Consider the following 19,160-nt stretch of genomic DNA (forward strand, 5'->3'; position numbering starts at 1 on the left):
CACACATTCGCTTGCTGATAACTTTTTATAAAAAACTGCTCACCTAAAATTATTAATAATGGATTTTTAAATTTTGCCATCTGAATATTTACACTTGCAGAAAGTATATCTCGGTCAATTTGTAAATTAAGGCGACGAACATGGGTTCGAGTAAGTTATCACGAATCAATAAACTATTTATAAATAAATAAATAAATAATTGTATGTTAATAATAGTAATAAAATAATTCACTAGTCTGATTAAATATTCATGAAATAACTCGTCCACTTGAGTAGTTATTCGATGATCTCTCCAAGCTTGCTGAAGTTGATAATATTCACTCTGTAGCTAGTGCAGTTTAAATAATTTACCATAAATTTATAATAGTTGATAACTTTAGTTTTAATTTTCCAATTGATTGTCAATAATAAAATACCGGAAAATTGATGATCTTGTAGTTAGCATACAATTTTCGAATTTTTTTTCCAACACTTTAATTTAAAAAAAAAAAAAAAATAAAAATATGTACATGTAGAAAATTTAAAAAACTGGAGGTGCAATTTTTTAAATTTATCATTCAAAAATTAGTAGACATTGGCTAATTTCAGTATCATGAAAAATTGATATTTAATTTTCAATTGAAAAAATAAAATAATTATTTACTATTGCTAGTTAATTATTTAAAATAAAATATTTTTGTTTCAGATTGGAAAGCAGTAAAAAGTAATTTCAAAAGCTAAGAAAAACTGTAACTAGAAACTGTGATAAGTAGCTAAGACATATATACAAAATTTAAGATAGTTTTCTTCCGTGTTGGAAAAGTAAAACTTTTCAACGACTACTTGTATATTTTTGCTATCTCGTTGCCGCAGATATACAAAAAAGCTACAAAACGAGGTACTACTTTTATCTACTCTAGTTTACTCTAAAACAACCGAAATTTTGAAGACACGTGAGTTGACTTTGGTTGAAACTCTGGACAACGTGAAATGTCCATCGAAAAGTTTGAATCGCGAGGAAGTACTTTCAAACCACCTGATATTCTTAGATAGCTGTGCCAACAAATCTTTTATTTATCAACAAGATCCCAATAATAATTACAGTAAATTATCATCCGAGTCCTGCGTCGAGAACGAGGACAATGGGTTCAATGACGCGAGGTCTGCATTCAAGATCGCGCCTAAGTTTGATGAAACTTATTTAGCTAAAAATAAAAGCCACAATATTTTATCTGTTAGCCGTAAAAATTCTTCAGATAACATCCAAAGTTCAAATCCTTTGAGTTCAACCAGATTTCCTGAAAAACATCCTACGGAAATAAAACGAAGTGATTCATTTTTAAAACGTTTAGTTGCGTCGTCGCGTGAAAATTGGACTGGTTGCGAAAAATTTATCAGGAATATACATCAAAAGAGTCCGAGCGGTGAAAAAAAAGTAATAACGCAAATCAATAGGAAACCGACAGAGAAAAAAGATTATCCGGTTCCACCGATAAGAAGAAAACGAAAAAAAAACCAGAGCAGTTGCAATACCAATTCAGTATCGTCATCAAATCCGTCACTATCCAATGAACAAAAGGATAATTCCGTTAGCACAAACAACGAGGATACCATCAGAAACTGTAGTACTGAGGATGGATTTCTGTTGATCAACGCAAGTTACTCTAGTCACAAGGGAGACACGTCTTCACGGGAACATCTCCAAGAGTTTTCCCTTGGGTTAAAAGACTATTCGACTACTCTACTGCAACCTTACCAGTGTATCAAACTCATACCCAACAACAAACTACTCCAGCAGGAGAATCACGAGAGACAGGTATCAAGCTCCCGTAGCATATCCACCGATGACGTAGACGATCTGATAAAATCAAACGATAATTTCAAGTTTTATTCACTCAAAAATTCACACTCTTCGACACTCGAAGAGGATGACTCTCATATTTATTTATCATCACTGGGTAGTTTAAAGTCACTGGGAAAAAACAACCGAAAAGTAAAGTCCGATTTAGATTTGAGTTGCACATCGAGTGATGGTCACTTGAATTCAAACTTAAAAGTTAAACTAAAGAGGTCTCCCTCGCCAGAAGACAACGCGTTTTGTTCTGGGTCAGTTGAATCTTCTGATAATACTCTGAGGTCATGCGATAACTCATTGAACAAGTTACGTTATTTAAACTGGTCTAATTCAGCTGCTCTGGCATCGTCAGTCTCTTCGAGCGACTATTCATTTACGAACGTCAGTGATTTTGATGTTGAGAAACAATTTAACAATAGTAACAGCACGAGCATAAAAAGAGATTTTGAAAATATTCATGAAAATTTTTTAGTTGAAAAAGGTCCAAGTGATAAAAAAAGTAAACGTAAACATATTTCAAATCCACGGTTCAATAAACAAACTGAAGCGGAACAACGGCGAGCAATTAATTCTCAGGAAACTAAAGCTAACTCTGATGATTATTGGTCGGGAGATAACTTTGATAAAAAATCAGTCTATTGTAATTCTTGTTCTGGTTATATTAGTTCTCAGAACGACGATTGCTCTTGTTCTTGCCGGTCATTGGTGCGACGAGAATGTTGCTCGTCTGAAAATTACGTGGGGCTGGTCAGTGAAAGTGATTTAACAGTCACTGAATATCGTAACTTACTTTCGGATGTTTCCCGCGAGAAAAATGAAAGTCCGATAGAGGGTAAAACAAATAAACAATTAACTGCTAAAAAATTACAACAAAGACAGTACGCCAGTCGTCCAACTGACACTTTGACAGATCACTGGAAGAGCAAAAGTGCGAGCGCTAATAAAATTAAAAAGATTAGAATTGACAATAACAGTTCAAATATGAAGATTATTATTAAGATGATGCGAATACGGGAAAAAATAATTTACGGGTTCAGTGCATTCGCTATTCTGTTTACGCTATTACTCGTGATGGATTTGCAAATGGACTTGGGGTACAGTGGTCATCATTTAGTGCCTAGTCATGGTAGAGTTAGAATCGGTGATGAACCTGGCCGTGATACCGTGTACACAAACTTCCGTCGTAAGTTTCTGCAAAGAGTTAATGCCAGCAAGGAATTAACAGCCAGTGACAATTCTATTGGTGGCGGTCCCAACTCAAGGGATAATACCGCAAATAATGCTGGTGTTGTAGGAAGTGGTGCCAGTGTTGCTGCTGGAAGTGTTATTAAGGATAATACGAAAATAGAACCACCGCATGATGACTTTGGTGACCTTGTTGACATACTAATTAATGCGGATAATATTGACTTGGAAACTGGTGTCGTAAGAATTAGTAATGAAGATTACAGTGATAATCCCACCATTGGAGATATACGTGAAATACCAATTAGGTGAGTTTTTATTTTCTTTTATTATTACCGGCGTGTCAAAAATATTTAACCGTCAAAAAATAATTTTTACATTTCTGAGGGAATCCCATTTTCGACATTTTATTTTTTCCTTAATTATTTCCTAGATTTTCTATGAGAAAGAATTTCTAAGGAAAATAAATTATTAATAATTTGAAAATATTTTTTTTAACGTTTTAAAAATTATATAAGTGCAATTCAATTTTACTGGATGTTTTTTTTAGTTTTATCAGAATGTTATCTCATGTTGAATTTAAGCGATTCAACGAAATTTAATGTTTATAAAAAGGAAACAGTAAACAGCGAAAATAGATATGGATATGGCGCATGAATAAAAACTTAAGATAATTGCGAGTATTTAGCATTTGGCATAACAATTAAGCGAACAAAAAAAATTCAGTTAAAATGAAAAAATAAAAAATAATATAAGGACTAGTATGATAATTAGCACAAGATGATTAACGCAAGAAATTTTATGCAGATGTATATGGATATCAGAAAACAAGAATACCTACTTAATAAAATTATAAAGTAATGCGCTCCTTATTGTAAGAGAAATTCCAGTTTCACTATCATCAGTTTAGTATATTTAAATATAAACTTATACTTATGCATAAATATACATATCCACGAACTACCGGTGGGATTCCTAAGACACTAAGGAGACTGCAAACTTGTATTATATCAAAGAGAATAAATTAAATTATGATATTCTTATTTGAGTAATTAAATTTAATTGGGTGTAATCTGAAATAATTTTCTTTAAATTTTCGATAAGACTTTAGTTATAAAGAAATATAAAATAGTAGAGTTAGATTTTCCATTAATAGAAGAATGCAATTTAAAATTCCCGCTATTAGGCCATTTTTTAATTTTAAATATTTTAACACGCATTACTTTCAACAAAAGTTTTATTTTAATTAAAAATTTAACTGTCCAGAAATAGATGAAATGCTCATAGCTATTAAAAACTTTTAACGATTAATTAGGTAACATTCTGCCTTTATGGCGTTTTAACAAAATTTTATAATAACTATTCAAAATTAGCTAGAAGATTTTTCACATAAAGAAAGCCAGTGAAATGTAATTTAATTTTCAAAAGATCTATTCAAATATTAATGCAGTTAATTTATTTTCTGATGTAGGAATTTTTATTATTCTGCTGTCAACCAAACTTGAAACCGGAAGCTGTCAGTAAAAAATTATAATTTAATTATTATTGTAAGCCGCTGAAAATTTTTATTTTCCACTAAAATTTCTACTTTAGACAAACAATTTTTATTACAATTTATCAATAATATTTTTTTGAATGCAGTATAATAAATTTTTGATGACAACTTCCTGTTTTAAGTTCAGTCGATCGCATAATAAAAATTCGTACACAGAAAAACGATTTCTTGACACAAAAAATGTTTACTAGCCCCAAGAAAATTTTTATTATAAATAGAATATTAATTAATATATTCAATGAATTAATACTCTGATAGATAGACATAATTTTGAATAGAATTTGTCGGTATTTATACAGCGTTCCATTGATTGAAATTTTCCCTTTTGAAGATTAAAATGGCTTTATAAATTAAAAGTCATACATTGCTCTCAATAATAAATCCATTCAATAATTAATCATTATGAACTCTCTTGTAATGAAAATCCATGAAAAGATATAATCAAAATTACTAACAAACAGCGAATTTGAAAAGATAAAGAAACGTAAATGTTTTTAAAAAAAAATATCTGTCAGACAGTGAATGTATTGATCGTCTCTCCGTTTATTAGTTATGTAAGCAAACTCAGGACAAGTATTTTAGATAAAAAAGTAATTGCTAATGATGCTAATTGGAAGGGTTTTGAGTGGCAAGTTTGATTTGACAAACATCCTCTAAGAGCTCGGGTATATCTTGATAGTTTGACCACCGCAAATACAGTAAATCCGAGAGTAAGTGTAGTAAGAGGATGTTGTTATTGTTGCTGTATATACTTAGTTGTGTTATAGTTGTTGCTTTAGCTTGTGTCATACAGTAGACTTGGAGATACAACATTGTTGCATTGTTTCTGAAATACTCTGACTTGCCAACAATGCCATAATATCCTATTTCTGGGGAATACTGTGAATAGAAATACACTGGGGATGATACGATGAGCCCGCGGCTGGATTTCGCGACGGAATTGAAGAGAGAGGAACTTGGTCATGGGTCGAACTATTCTACATGCTAATACTACTCTAGTATAGTACATATATACATATATATATATATATATATATATATATATATATATATATATATATATATATATATATATATATACCACTAGTACCATTTACTACAGTACTACTGTGCTTCTGTATATCGCGATGTAGTGTTTGCACAGAAATAATTCACGACCCTTGGACGAGTAAACTCTGACTTCTGACGACGACTCATTAGCTTTTATACATATGGTCTACCTATATGTACATATAACATTTATATAGAGATCGTTTTACATTGATAGCCTGGAAATCTTATTTGTTTGTCATTTCGTCAGTACAGTAAACGAAAAAGTTATTATATAGGACTAGTTTTATCAAATGTCTAGACTATTTTATTCGACAGTTTTTAAATCCCGAAAAAAGTCTCTTTTATTTTTCATGAAAGTTAACATTTTTTAAATATTCACTATTATGAACTTTGGCATAGAGAAATTTTTCCAAAGCCCGAGGGCATATCAATTTTTTTTTATTCAAATATCGACTATCAAATTAGCGCTTATGGAAACATAAATTTTTATAATCTTTCTTATCGGAAAATCTAGGAAATTCAGAAAAGTACTGCCTATATGGTGAAAATAATTTACCGAATTTTTAAATTTTCATTTAAAAAATTATTTTTAAAATTTCGAAATTCGGGATTCAATGACATTTTACAATTTTTTAATTAAATTACTTAAATAAATGAACTAGTTACGTATGAATTAAATAATACTTTTTTCTAATTCTGTAATGAGTGTAATAACATGACATAAAATTCCATGGCTTTAATAGATCTAAATGTAAAAGTTGCGTGTACGTGATCGGGAATTTACTTCAATCAACTTCACCTCTTCTTACGACATCAATCTATATATATATGTATACATCTATATATCGTTGTGTTATATATGTTTCGACGTGTCAAACAGAATCAGGTTTTATTTATAAGAGTCGATACACTTGATGATCAAGAGTAGAGCTTGAAAACGTACTTAACTCGTGCCGGCTCTTATAAACATCCAATTTAATTTTTTTTATAATATACGATACTTGATAAACATGTTTACATTTATAAATATATATATATATATATATATATGTAATTACTACTTAAACATAAGTATAGGTTTTTATAAAATATTATTCAGTCTTAGCCTGTTTTATTTGAATATTAAGTAAGTGATGAAATCCATTTTTTTCCGTCGCGGATCAGAATAAATTTTTTTTTATTTTCCTCTGAAAAAATAAAATAGATAAAAATAAAAAATTGTTTATTTTCCGATATAGAATAAATAGATACATAAATTCGGATGGTGCAACTTTGGTTGGACAATAGAAACTCCTCGTGTATTTTCCACGAGGAAAACAGCAATGAATCTTTCTCGCTCAACCCCCAGCTACCAGTAGATTTTTCGGTAAAAGTCACTGTCATGAATTATATTTTTGCTTAGTTTATGATCATTCATGACTCGCCTCGTTACACATACAACTATTATAATAATCATGAAATTTTTTCACTTTTTTTTTTGTTATTTTCTACAAAAAATTATAAATTTTAATTTAAAAAATTGAAAACTCACTAAAAACTATAACTTACTTTAAATATTAAGACAGTAAACTTTTGAATTCAAAAACTTTATGACGTATTCTAATTAAATTTATTGAAAAATTAATTGAAATTATGAATTTAATAAAATTTCAAAACTTCCATTATTTTATTTAATTAATAAAACTTTTATGACCTGAGTAACTTCAAAAACTGTCAACCGTAAAATCATAAAGGCAACAAATATAGAACTAAGTTTTAAAAATTTTTTTTATAAATAATTTATTGACACAGATTTGAAATATCGACAATTATTATTTTAACAATAATGTTTATCAATGTCATGCCTTAGCACATTGAGTCTAATATGTTAAACACATCATTGAACAATTGTCTATCAATGTGGCCTAGAAAGTTCAACTACTTTGCACTTTGAAATATAATGAAAAAAAAAAAGTTAAATAAACTTTCCTATAAAACAAAAGTACAGTAGAGTACGTCCATGTGTATGTATAAAATAAAGAGAAGAGCCTGTCACGTATGAATTAAGTCGATTTAACGCGGCTCAGATTCAAAAGCGTGTGGAAGCTATTTAGTAAACAAAATATATATATGTATATATTTATACAGATTGAAGTTTGTTGAATGGAATAGAAGTGAAGTGGATCAGTAAAATGGATCTTTGAATACATTACATGCTAATCTACAACAAATTACGTATATATGTGTATATTATATATATACTACAAAACATTTCACAAGTATGAATAAATATACCGTGAATTTCTCGCACGACCGCAAAAATAATTTATAACATGATGATGTGAAATAGAGTATTTGCGTCCTGGTTACCATGACACTATTATTTATTACTTTATCGACGAAATTTTAATTCTTTTCAAATTAGAAATCTATTGTCTGTTTAATTATTTGCCGTTCAAGGTTCATTTGCCGGTTAAATAATAAATTGATTCTTTCCGCTCTATTTTAAATGCGAGTATTTATTTCTAACTCTCTTTAAGTCTCTCGGAAAATTTTTTAATTTTTATGGGGATCGCATTAATTATCTATAAAAATGTTAATTAATTTTTGTTTGTAGTTCAGTTAAACAATTGTCAAAACCACATTAATTGTTAGGCAAATTAAAAACCATTGAATAATTAGTTGTTCGGTAGTTTAATTCAATTAATATCCACAATTATTTAATTGAATTTATATATATAAATTTACTATCGATTAATTTATTTCAGTGGACTTATATTCAATTTATTGCTTATTAATAGCAATAATTAATATTCAAATTCCTTAATAGCAATTGACTTTAATCATCAATTATAATTAAATTAAGTCAACCACTTGCTATTTTCCGCGAGTAAAAAATATTAATTCCTTCAATGAATTATTATTAGTCATCTCTTAACTCAAAACCAATTAAATAAAAAAAATTGAGAAATTTATACACCCATGCATTGATATGCACATATAGAGCAATACCATAAAGTCCGTTATTTGTAGCACATACGAATGTAAATTTGAATTTCCACCTGATTTACATAGTGTGAATAAGGCCCGCACAAAACTTAATATACGTATATGTACATACATCTAATACACAACAGTTGCATTTCTAAAAGCATCAAGCCGTACTTGAATTTGATATTCTGTGCATCAGTATAGTTTATTTATACGATATGCGATTGGTATAGAGTTAGGCACTTGTCATTTCTCTCTCTCCTCTCTCTCTTTAATGAACCTTTGCATAATACACAACAATGCTTACATGTACTTTAAATATCTACATACACATCCACATTTGAACCATCATATATATGCCCTTATATATAGATACATATATATTCTCAACTAATAGTAACGACAACTTATCGTGAGGAATGTGACAGCACGCATATGTTAGCATGTTTTGATTATAGAATAGCTGAATTATATTAGTTGGAATACTATATACATATACATATACATGTATGTATATATATGATTATAAGCCGTGAAGTTGATATGAGTAGAGCTTTATACCGGAACAACTATAACACATGTCGAATTCTCTTAGAGTATATATGAATATTTTGAGTATGTTGGTACAAAATGTAATCAACATATGTGCACATATGTATATATGTATGTAAATTGAGAATATATGACGTAGTATAGGTGACAAAGCAGAAATTATTGAGAAGGGTGACCTGTGTGATTTCTGGCAACGTGAAATGACTCACGTTACAATTAATCTTGTATTACAATACGCGAATGTGTTTACACAGGGGTTTTAACTGTACCGTGGGTTGTTGGAACTGGGTATGGATCAGTAGATTGTATGTCGGGGTGTTTGGTTTGAGGATGTGATGCTGCTAGAGTTAGTTACGCTTAACGTCGTGATCGGGATGATAATCATCACATTGTGGGAATAGTAGGTTGTACAAATAGACGCGATTGACATCATGGATGTGAGGATGAGCTACTGATTTGTTGACCTCGGATATGACCATGTGACATTTCACGTTATTAATTATGTCAATTATGCAGCATCGATGTGATAATTGCCAAGTTTTATTTTATCAAAAGTGTTCAGGTTAAATTTGAGCGCCGATCGGCGGATGAAAAACGCGGGTGTTTTAATTAATTTAAAAAATTCTAACGTTCTTTAATTAACTTTTTTAATTACTTAAAATTAGCTCAAAGATACTTTTTATTTATTTATTTATTTTACTTTACAAATAATATTTTTTAATTACTTTTCATTTTAACGAAATTACTAACGGAAAATAGTGGGTATTTAATACAAAGAAGCTCATTGCTATTAATTAAAAATCAGTGAAATGTAATATTACGTAATTTATTTTATTATTTTTTTTATTCAAATAAATTAACTCACAAGAGAACAAATTATTTCTTTTTAAATCGAAAGTAAACGTTTGTAAAATAGCGTATTTTATTTTTCATACGCTAATTGATTTTTCAATCAGTTTAAAACCATCCATTTTTTTTTACAAAAAATAATTCGAATTTAAAAAAAAAAAACAATAATTTCATATAATTGTGTATGAATTTTTTTTTTTTTATAAATAAAATTGAAAAAAAAAATACTTTTTCAGTTTAAGAAAAATTCCATGAATTTGAAAAAAAAAAAAAATAATAATAATAGGTTTGGAAAATAATAATAAAAAAAAAAAAAGATGTATCAGCTGGCAAAACTTTCTCATGATTGTCACGCGCGCAAACGAACAAAAAAATTTATATAATAACACTTATTGTTTTTTATTTTTGTGGCTGATTGTTCTCAACATTTTTCGTCACGTGCGAACACTAGATCGTTCGAATTCCCGTTATACTTTGTTATTTATAAACCTATATATTTTTTCCTTTATTCTTAATATATATACAATAATATATAATCTACTATAACGAGGCATAAAGACGGAAATCACTTGTTCGTTACGAGGTTGTGAGAAATTTTATGAAATCTAAACCTGATAAAGTTAATAGGCTTTTTAAAGACTTTGTAATTATTAACGGTTGTAGTCAATAAAAAAAGTGTTACATTGTCTGGACAGTGATGATATACTAAATTTTAAAGATATATGATGAGATAGTGGTAGACACTTTAGTCAAATATTTGTTGAGATCCATCCTTTTATTATTGTGGTTTAAACAGGGATAAAAAACCTTCACGAAAGCGTTTACTGAACTTGAGGTTTTCTAAAGAACTTCATTTGGAGACCGGTAAAAAAATTCTGACACTTTATTCTCGCTGAAAAAAAATAATAAAGAGAATTCTTTTAGATTTTCTTTTTCAAATAAAAATAACAATGAAATTCTTATAGAAAATATTTATTGCATTAAAAAAAAAAAGTATTATTTTTATAAAAGCATGATATCGTGAGTTGTATTCAAAATACATATATTGGTCGTTGATTTTCATAAAATGCAAAGAGGATAAAGATAAATTTAACCCAAGAGACAAGACAAGAGAGAGAAAAGGATATTGAGAAACGTCCACTTTGAATATAAAATTATTATTCATACACCTGTCGATGAAAATTGCACGCGATGTACTGAAAATATATTCATATGAGAGTAAAAAGGACTTTGGATTCAATAAGTATTTATGAAAGGATATAAAATGAACAATAATGTAATAATAATAATAATAATAATAATAATGCTAATAATAATAATGATAATAATAATAATAATAATAATGCTAATAATAATAATAATAATAATAATAATAATAATAATAATAATAATAATAATAATGCTAATAATAATAATAATAATACTAATAGTAATAACAATAATAATAGTAATAATAATAATAATAATAATAATAATAATAATAATAATAATAATAATAATAATAATAATAATAATAATAATAGTAATAGTAATAATAATAATAATAATAATAATAATAATAATAATAATAATAATAATAATAATAATAATAATAATAATAATAATAATAATAATAATAATAATAATAATAATAATAATAATAATAATAATAATAATAATAATAATAATAATAATGCTAATAATAATAATAATAATACTAATAGTAATAACAATAATAATAGTAATAATAATAATAATAATAATAATAATAATAATAATAATAATAGTAATAGTAATAATAATAATAATAATAATAATAATAATAATAATAATAATAATAATAATAATAATAATAATAATAATAATAATAATAATAATAATGATGATTATAATAATAAAAGTGAATTAAAAATTTTTTAATTTATTAAATTAGTATTTAAAATATTAATTGATTAATAACCAATTACTGCCGCGCTAAATATTTTTTATGCAAGGATAATTTAAAAAATTAGCATTTAATATTTATTTGTTTTAATAAAAATTAAATATACCACTTAATTAAACTACCCAAGTATTCAAATAAATAGATATCACAAAAATGCATTTCTATATAAAAAAAAAAATATATATTTTTTCTTTAAAATCCAGATTAAAGCGTTTTTTTTTCATCGCACTCGCGATTTTTTGTCATGCATCAGCGTAAAAGCAAGTAAATTTATTACCAAGGCAACTAGAGCGAAAATAAAATACCGACAAAAAAATTTCATGAGTGTGACATTTTTTTAATTTTTATTTTTAAAGAATATCACTTATTAATATTTTATTTGATTACATTTATATTCATTTTATATAACTGTCATTAGTAGCCTTTAAATAAAATATATATGTATTTTTATCTCTCGTAATTATTAACTTGTCAAATCGATACTTGTTAATTTAAATAAACTTTTTACATATTCAAATATTAATAATTCACTTGAAAATAAATTAGAGCGATTTCATTTTTTTAACTTGAAAATAAATTATTTCTATTCAAATAAATTTAATTTAAAAATAGCTAAATTTCGTAATCAAGTATTCAAAAGTCTTGTCCGCATATAACATATATAAATATATATGAAGATAAAAATATAAAAAGTTCAAAAATTTGAACGTACATATAAAAGTTGTTTACTCTAGAGCGTACTTCGATATAGACTTTTATATATACAAAGAATAAAATATAAGTAATGAATAAAATAATTTAATCCTTTTCTCATTCACTGAGTTCTCAACTCCACTAGGTTAGTTAGCGTGTAATTTAAGGTTTGTTCTAGTGCATCATCACATGTAGACATTAATATTTACAACATACTAACTTGTATACACTGAAAACGTTTAGTTTGTACAGAGCATTGTAGCTTAACTTAAATACATGACATCTTCATATGTATGTATATGTATATATATGAATTAATTTAATTTTGAAGACTGGAGTTAAATAGTTATTTAACATACTAACTAAAATTTATTTGAAATATTTTGTTGAGAAGAACAACTGCTCAGAAAAAAAAATTTTTTGGCGCGAAATTTCAAATCGGTGATTGCAGATTTAAATAAAATTCAGATCACTCCGGAATTTCTCAGCTAAAAATATAAACTCCATCTGCTTTGCATGCAGAGTAATTTTTTTTTGACTCCGGAACTCCGAATGACGAAGTAAATTTGGATTTAAATAAAATCCGTAACTTCGGAATTCGCTCCTAATTTTTTGCATCGTACGTTAAGAAATAATTTTTTCTGTGGAGAGAAATAATTTATTATTAAATGGAACTGAAAGATTTATCAATTTCACTGCTGCGCTAAAAATGAAAGCAAAAATTATAAAGTAAAAATATAATTAGACGATAGATTTTAATGGAAATAATCAAACCTTATTTCTATAAATAACATGACGTGATTAGTTTTATTACAAATCCCTTCATGGTACGTCTATTTTCACGGGCTATTAAATTCGTTTGAAGAACGTTAAAGAAGAAGGCCACGGGCATTACTATCGAAGGTTTAAATTCGTCCGTGAATGTGGTGAAAAAAAAAGTAATTATTTTATTTAATGTAATTTTTTTATTGTTAACTTGTATCGATACGAGTTTAGATTTTAATATTTGAAATTATCTGGGATTATTATGAATTTTTTTAACTTTTCGGAGAGAGCGTTAAAAAGGCTAGTGATTATTGGATAAAAGACGTTTCGTATACTTATATGTATAAAAGTAAACGTTAAACTAATTGTAAGTACTTGCTGTTACTGGCAGTACTGAACTCGGCCAGTTTTAAATGAGATCACTATTATCCTTTATTCTTACAAGTGCGAAATTACGTAATCTAATAGACTCATTTTTTTTATCAAACTATTAACATTTTATGGGTATGACCAGAGAAATATATATATACACATACATATATATTACACTGGAAAAGGCTGGGCTTTATATTAATATGTATTTTTTTTTGTTTTAAATTTTAATTAACGAAATTTAAAATTAATTTTTAAAAATTTGAAATTCCCGCGGTTTTTTTTTCTTAAGAATTTTATTGCAAATCATATTTGTTATTATAAAATAATTTTGTTATTTTTTTTTAAACTTCAATTTGTCAAAAATAAAAAAAAAATTCAGTGGCGCGAAAAAAAAAAGATTTAAATTATTCAAAATAAAAAAAGTGAATTCTCCCCTTAGTTTCCGTATTTTTCTGTGCCCTACCCCGCATTTATAATTTATCAGTTAAATTAAAAAAAAAAAAGTCTATTGATTTATTTTATCGCGAGTTATTAAAATTTTTCACTTAATTCAAGACAGCGGAAGATCTTAATAAATCTTAAAATAAAATAAAATCAATGAATCATGCAAAGTATCTTTGCCAGACGTTTTATCAAATTAGTAAATTTTTAAATTCAAATTTACCAAATTGATTGAATAATTTATGAGCTTTTATATTTTTCGTTAAAGCCAAGATTTTTGACTTGACAGTCGATCCAATAATTACTCCTGATTACTCAACAACTCAATGCAATGATAATTAGTCACAATCAGTAAAAACATTATATTTTTGATCTTGTTATATTTTTACGTTCATTCATGTAAAAACATATCCCTTGATAATAAAATATGTCAAATTGGGACAGGTATTGGACATATTATAAAAAAAAAAAAAATGATTGGCATATTATCGTCGTCCTGTCGTTCTCTGTCGTTGTGTTCGACGATCCACTCTTCCGGCTTGTATATGTCATCGAAATATAATTAATCGACGTCGAGTCGGCATTCAGGCCCTCTCATCATACGGAAATTGACGAACATCGTGCAATCAGAATTCTAAAGTATACGTATGTAGAGATGACGTTTATTTTACATAAACCTTGCACACATTTTCATACACAACCACTTGTATAGAAATATATATATATATATATATGGATTACATCAATTTATTTAAAAAAAAATCTCTTCTTAAATATTTTATTTTGAAATTTTTTTTTATACATTTCCAAAATTACCTGTCATCTGAAAAATTGATAATCAAAGATGGAAGTTTATAAAAATAAAAAAATCAAATTTATAATTCAAATTGCAAAGACGGGACAAATGTCAAATTCTCGTGTTATTTTAGACTATGGGATCTCATTAAAATTAAATCTACATATGTCTCATTTAAAATTTAAGACAACGGTCTGAAATTAACCTACACCATCTTGGATTTTTTTTCTCGTCACGGTAACTCAATTTTTCCAAACACTGTTCTTTATCTTTTTTTTATTTTAAGATTTTTTCCCTTAGACCGACAGAATGTCGCGCGCATGCATAATGCACACACTGTTCTCTTTCTTACGCGAACAGGATTTCTGAGTAGATTTTTATGAATCTTTTGAATATCAATATTATATTTAATATATTTTTAAGCAGTAAATTTTTCTTCATATTATTTTTTTAATTTATCCGAATTTTTTATTTAAACAAAAAAAATTGTTATCAATCATGAAAAAATATTCGATCTGACGTTAAAACTATTAATATGTATTTTTTATCTTGTTGCCTAGTAGATATTGATGATTAAGTCTATAATATGTAGATAATTTTGAGATAGACATGCTCATAAATCAGTTTATTAATTTGAAATTATGAACATGACATATGGTAATGCGAAACAACTTTTGATGTCAAAATATATACATTAATTTGAATAACATCTAATTAAAAATTCATACACCGAAAAAAAATTTCTTGGTGAAAAAATTCTTAGTCATTTTCAGATTTTTTTTTCAACAAATCGATTTCAAAAAATAATTAAATTAAAAATATGCACATGTAGAAAATTTAAAAATCTAGAGGTGCAATTTTTCAAATTATTTTTTTTTTTATAATTTATTATTTTAAAAAAAATTCAAAAATTATTAAACGTCAGCTAACCAATATCATCAATTTTTTTGTATTATAATTTGAAAATAAAATTTTCTTGGGTCAATAAAAAATTTTTTTGCATCGACATTTTCTATCGACCCAAGAAATTTTTTTTCCTGCATATAAATTTGCATCAATAATAAAAATAATTATTTATTAAACTTCAATAAAATTTAAATTTCAATAAATAAATTTTTATCTATAACTAAAATTTATTTTTTAAAAAATTTAATTCAATTAGCTGATGATATATTTGCCCGCTTCGCTGACTGTCAAATGAATTTTTTACCAAATAAATTTTCAAATTTACATTTTCAAATTCTAGCAAAAAAAAGAAAATCTTCAAATAACAATAAATATTTTATTAAATGCCTGTCATATATATTACATATTAATTATAAATATATGTAATTGTCAGATATGTTATCAGCCTTCTTGTCAAGTGAACGATAACGCGGCATTGAAAAATAAATAAACAATTAATTTCTTGTGTACTGAAAATTTAAATTAATTAACCAGAGATTTTAAAATTCTAGTTATCTGTTACACCGGATGCTGCTCTTTGTTTAAATTATTTTCATCATATTTATTCATTTCAACAAGTACAAATAATAATATATAAGTCAAAGAGATTTAATTTTTAAACGCTTGTACGGTTTTCTGTATTTTATCTCAGATAAATATTTTATTCAAATAATTAAAAAAAAAAAAAACAATAATAATAAATGACATAAAAGATGTGGGTTTTATGCTTACAAAGTCGATAAAGTTTAGTAATAAAGAGATAAAAAATAAAAATACTAGTTTTTATTATAAAAAAAAAAGTTGTCGAGACCTAAAGTTATTTAACGTTGGTTTAAAAGTCATATGAATTTTTTATATGCAATCTAAAAGTACAAATGTCAAGTACACGTGACATAATAAGAATATTGCAGGCTAGAAAAAAATCAAAAAATTTTTTAAATGATATGGGAAAATAAATAATTTCTATGGTATTTTGTTAAATTTATAAAATTCACTGATGACAGTATAGTAAAAAAAAAAAAAAATTTTCAAATAAATTTAAAAAATACAAAATTTCTACACAGAAAAAAAAATAATCTTGAGTCAATAAAATATTTTGGCAAACGTTTTTGGGAACCAAGTCAAGATTATCTTGAGCCAAGAGAATTTGTCGGTTTAAAAAAATTCGTCTTGATCAGAAATTTCTACTTTATCTGAGAAAATTTAGATTTCCAAAAAAATGTTCTTGAATCAAAAATATTTACCTTCAGTCAAGATTTTTTTTTTCTGTGTGGTATTTTGTTAAGTTTATGGAATTCACTGATGACAGTACAGTAAAAAAAAAAAAAAATTTTTAAATAAATTTGAAAAATACAAAATTTCTACACAGAAAAAAAAAGTAATCTTGAGTCAATAAAATATTTTGGCAAACGTTTTTGGGAACCAAGTCAAGATTATTTTGAGCCAAGAGAATTTGTCGGTTAAAAAAAATTCGTCTTGGTCGGAAATTTCTACTTTATCTGAAAAAATTTAGATTTCCAAAAAAATTTTCTTGAATCAAAAATATTTACCTTCAGTCAAGATTTTTTTTTTTCTGTGTGGTATTTTGTTAAGTTTATGGAATTCACTGATGACAGTACAGTAAAAAAAAAAAAAAAATTTTAATAAAATGAAAAAATAAATAACTGACACTGGTACAAACAGGAGTAATTGTCGGATGATAAAATGTGTAAAACAAAACTCAATGAAACAGTAAACAATAAATTTGAATTGTTAGAGGATTTCGGGCATGGAAATGCCAATAGGGAGCTGATGCCTGTAAACAACTAAGTGGTGAATGGTAAACCAGTACACATTTTAGTATCTTCTGTCTACTATGCCATCCACTTCTACTTCACTGCATACCATTTGCCTTACTCATATAGTGCCACATCTACTAGACTATGTAGCTTTAACTCTAAAACTATATATGTATACATGAATATATATGCATGTATATGTATGGCGGTGATGTACTTTGGAGTAAGCATTTCCCTAGGTAGATTGTAGGATAGGAAATGGTACTAATATTTACCTAGTACTACTCACGATTCTCCTGCATTCACACATCCATGTGCTTACCCACTCACACACGTGCAGATCATGAGTGAAGCGGTTAACGGTGCTTGACGTACGTGTATACATGTATGCACACATGTATGTATTTACTCTCGTGCAACTATGATTTTGTAAACAGCAATTGCAATTATATACTCTTACACTGCATCGGACATTTACTTACACGGAAATCCGTTAATTAATTATTTTCTCATTATTTAAATATCAACGGTTTTTAATTAATAGCAATAAAAATGTTTTCGTAGAAGAGGAATTCATTTTTTTTATTTTTGACCCGGAGGGAGTACTTTGAAAATAAATTTTATTCAGCCGCAAAAATGTATAAGCTTACAATAGTCTTATAGTTCTCATCAGTTTGAAAATTCAAAATAATTATAAATTTTTTATTTTTAATATTTTTTCTGCAAATTTTTTTTAACATAAAAGTTGGAAAAATTGAAAATTTTGAACTTTTTTCGAAATTTCATACTGATAAGACTGAAAAATTTCTGGAAAAGTTAAAATTTTGAATATTTTTGAATAAATTACAAAAGCTCGAAAAATTTGGAATTGACTCAAAATTCCAAAGCCGACATATTGAACTTTTTTCAAAATTTCATACTGATAAGACTGAAAAATCTCTGGAAAAGTTAAAATTTTGAATATTTTTGAATAAATTACAAAAGCTCGAAAAATTTGGAATCAACTCAAAATTCCAAAGCCGACATATTGAACTTTTTTCGAAATTTCATACTGATAAGACTCAAAAATTTTTGGAAAAGTTAAAATTTTGAATATTTTTGAATAAATTACAAAAGCTCGAAAAATTTGGAATTGACTCAAAATTCCGAGCCGACATATTGAACATTTTTCAAAATTTCATACTGATAAGACTGAAAAATCTCTGGAAAAGTTAAAATTTTGAATATTTTTGAATAAATTACAAAAGCTCGAAAAATCGGAATTGACTCAAAATTCCAAAGCCGACATATTGAACTTTTTTTGAAATTTTTCGAATTTCCTGTTACATGAAAAGTCTTAGATATTTGTTATTGAAATTATTAAAAAAAAAAATTTAGTAGCCGATTTTGTTCAGCTGTTACGTATTTTTATTTAATTTAATATATATTTATTTATATACAGAGGT

General features: G+C 26.6%; 1 protein-coding gene across 1 annotated transcript in view; it reads left to right on the top strand.

Moving 5' to 3' along the window:
- Positions 1-810: 810 nt before the first annotated feature.
- LOC103568902 (extracellular serine/threonine protein CG31145) overlaps positions 811-19,160 on the top strand; it is a 35,719-nt gene continuing 17,369 nt past the window's right edge. The window contains exon 1 of the mRNA XM_008545925.3: positions 811-3,327. Within this exon, the coding sequence (XP_008544147.1) occupies positions 2,816-3,327 (512 nt within the window). The 5' untranslated portion in view covers positions 811-2,815. The remainder of the gene's footprint in view (positions 3,328-19,160) is intronic.

The sequence above is a fragment of the Microplitis demolitor genome, chromosome 3 (assembly GCF_026212275.2).
Source record: "Microplitis demolitor isolate Queensland-Clemson2020A chromosome 3, iyMicDemo2.1a, whole genome shotgun sequence".
NCBI classification, from domain to species: Eukaryota; Metazoa; Arthropoda; class Insecta; order Hymenoptera; family Braconidae; genus Microplitis; species Microplitis demolitor.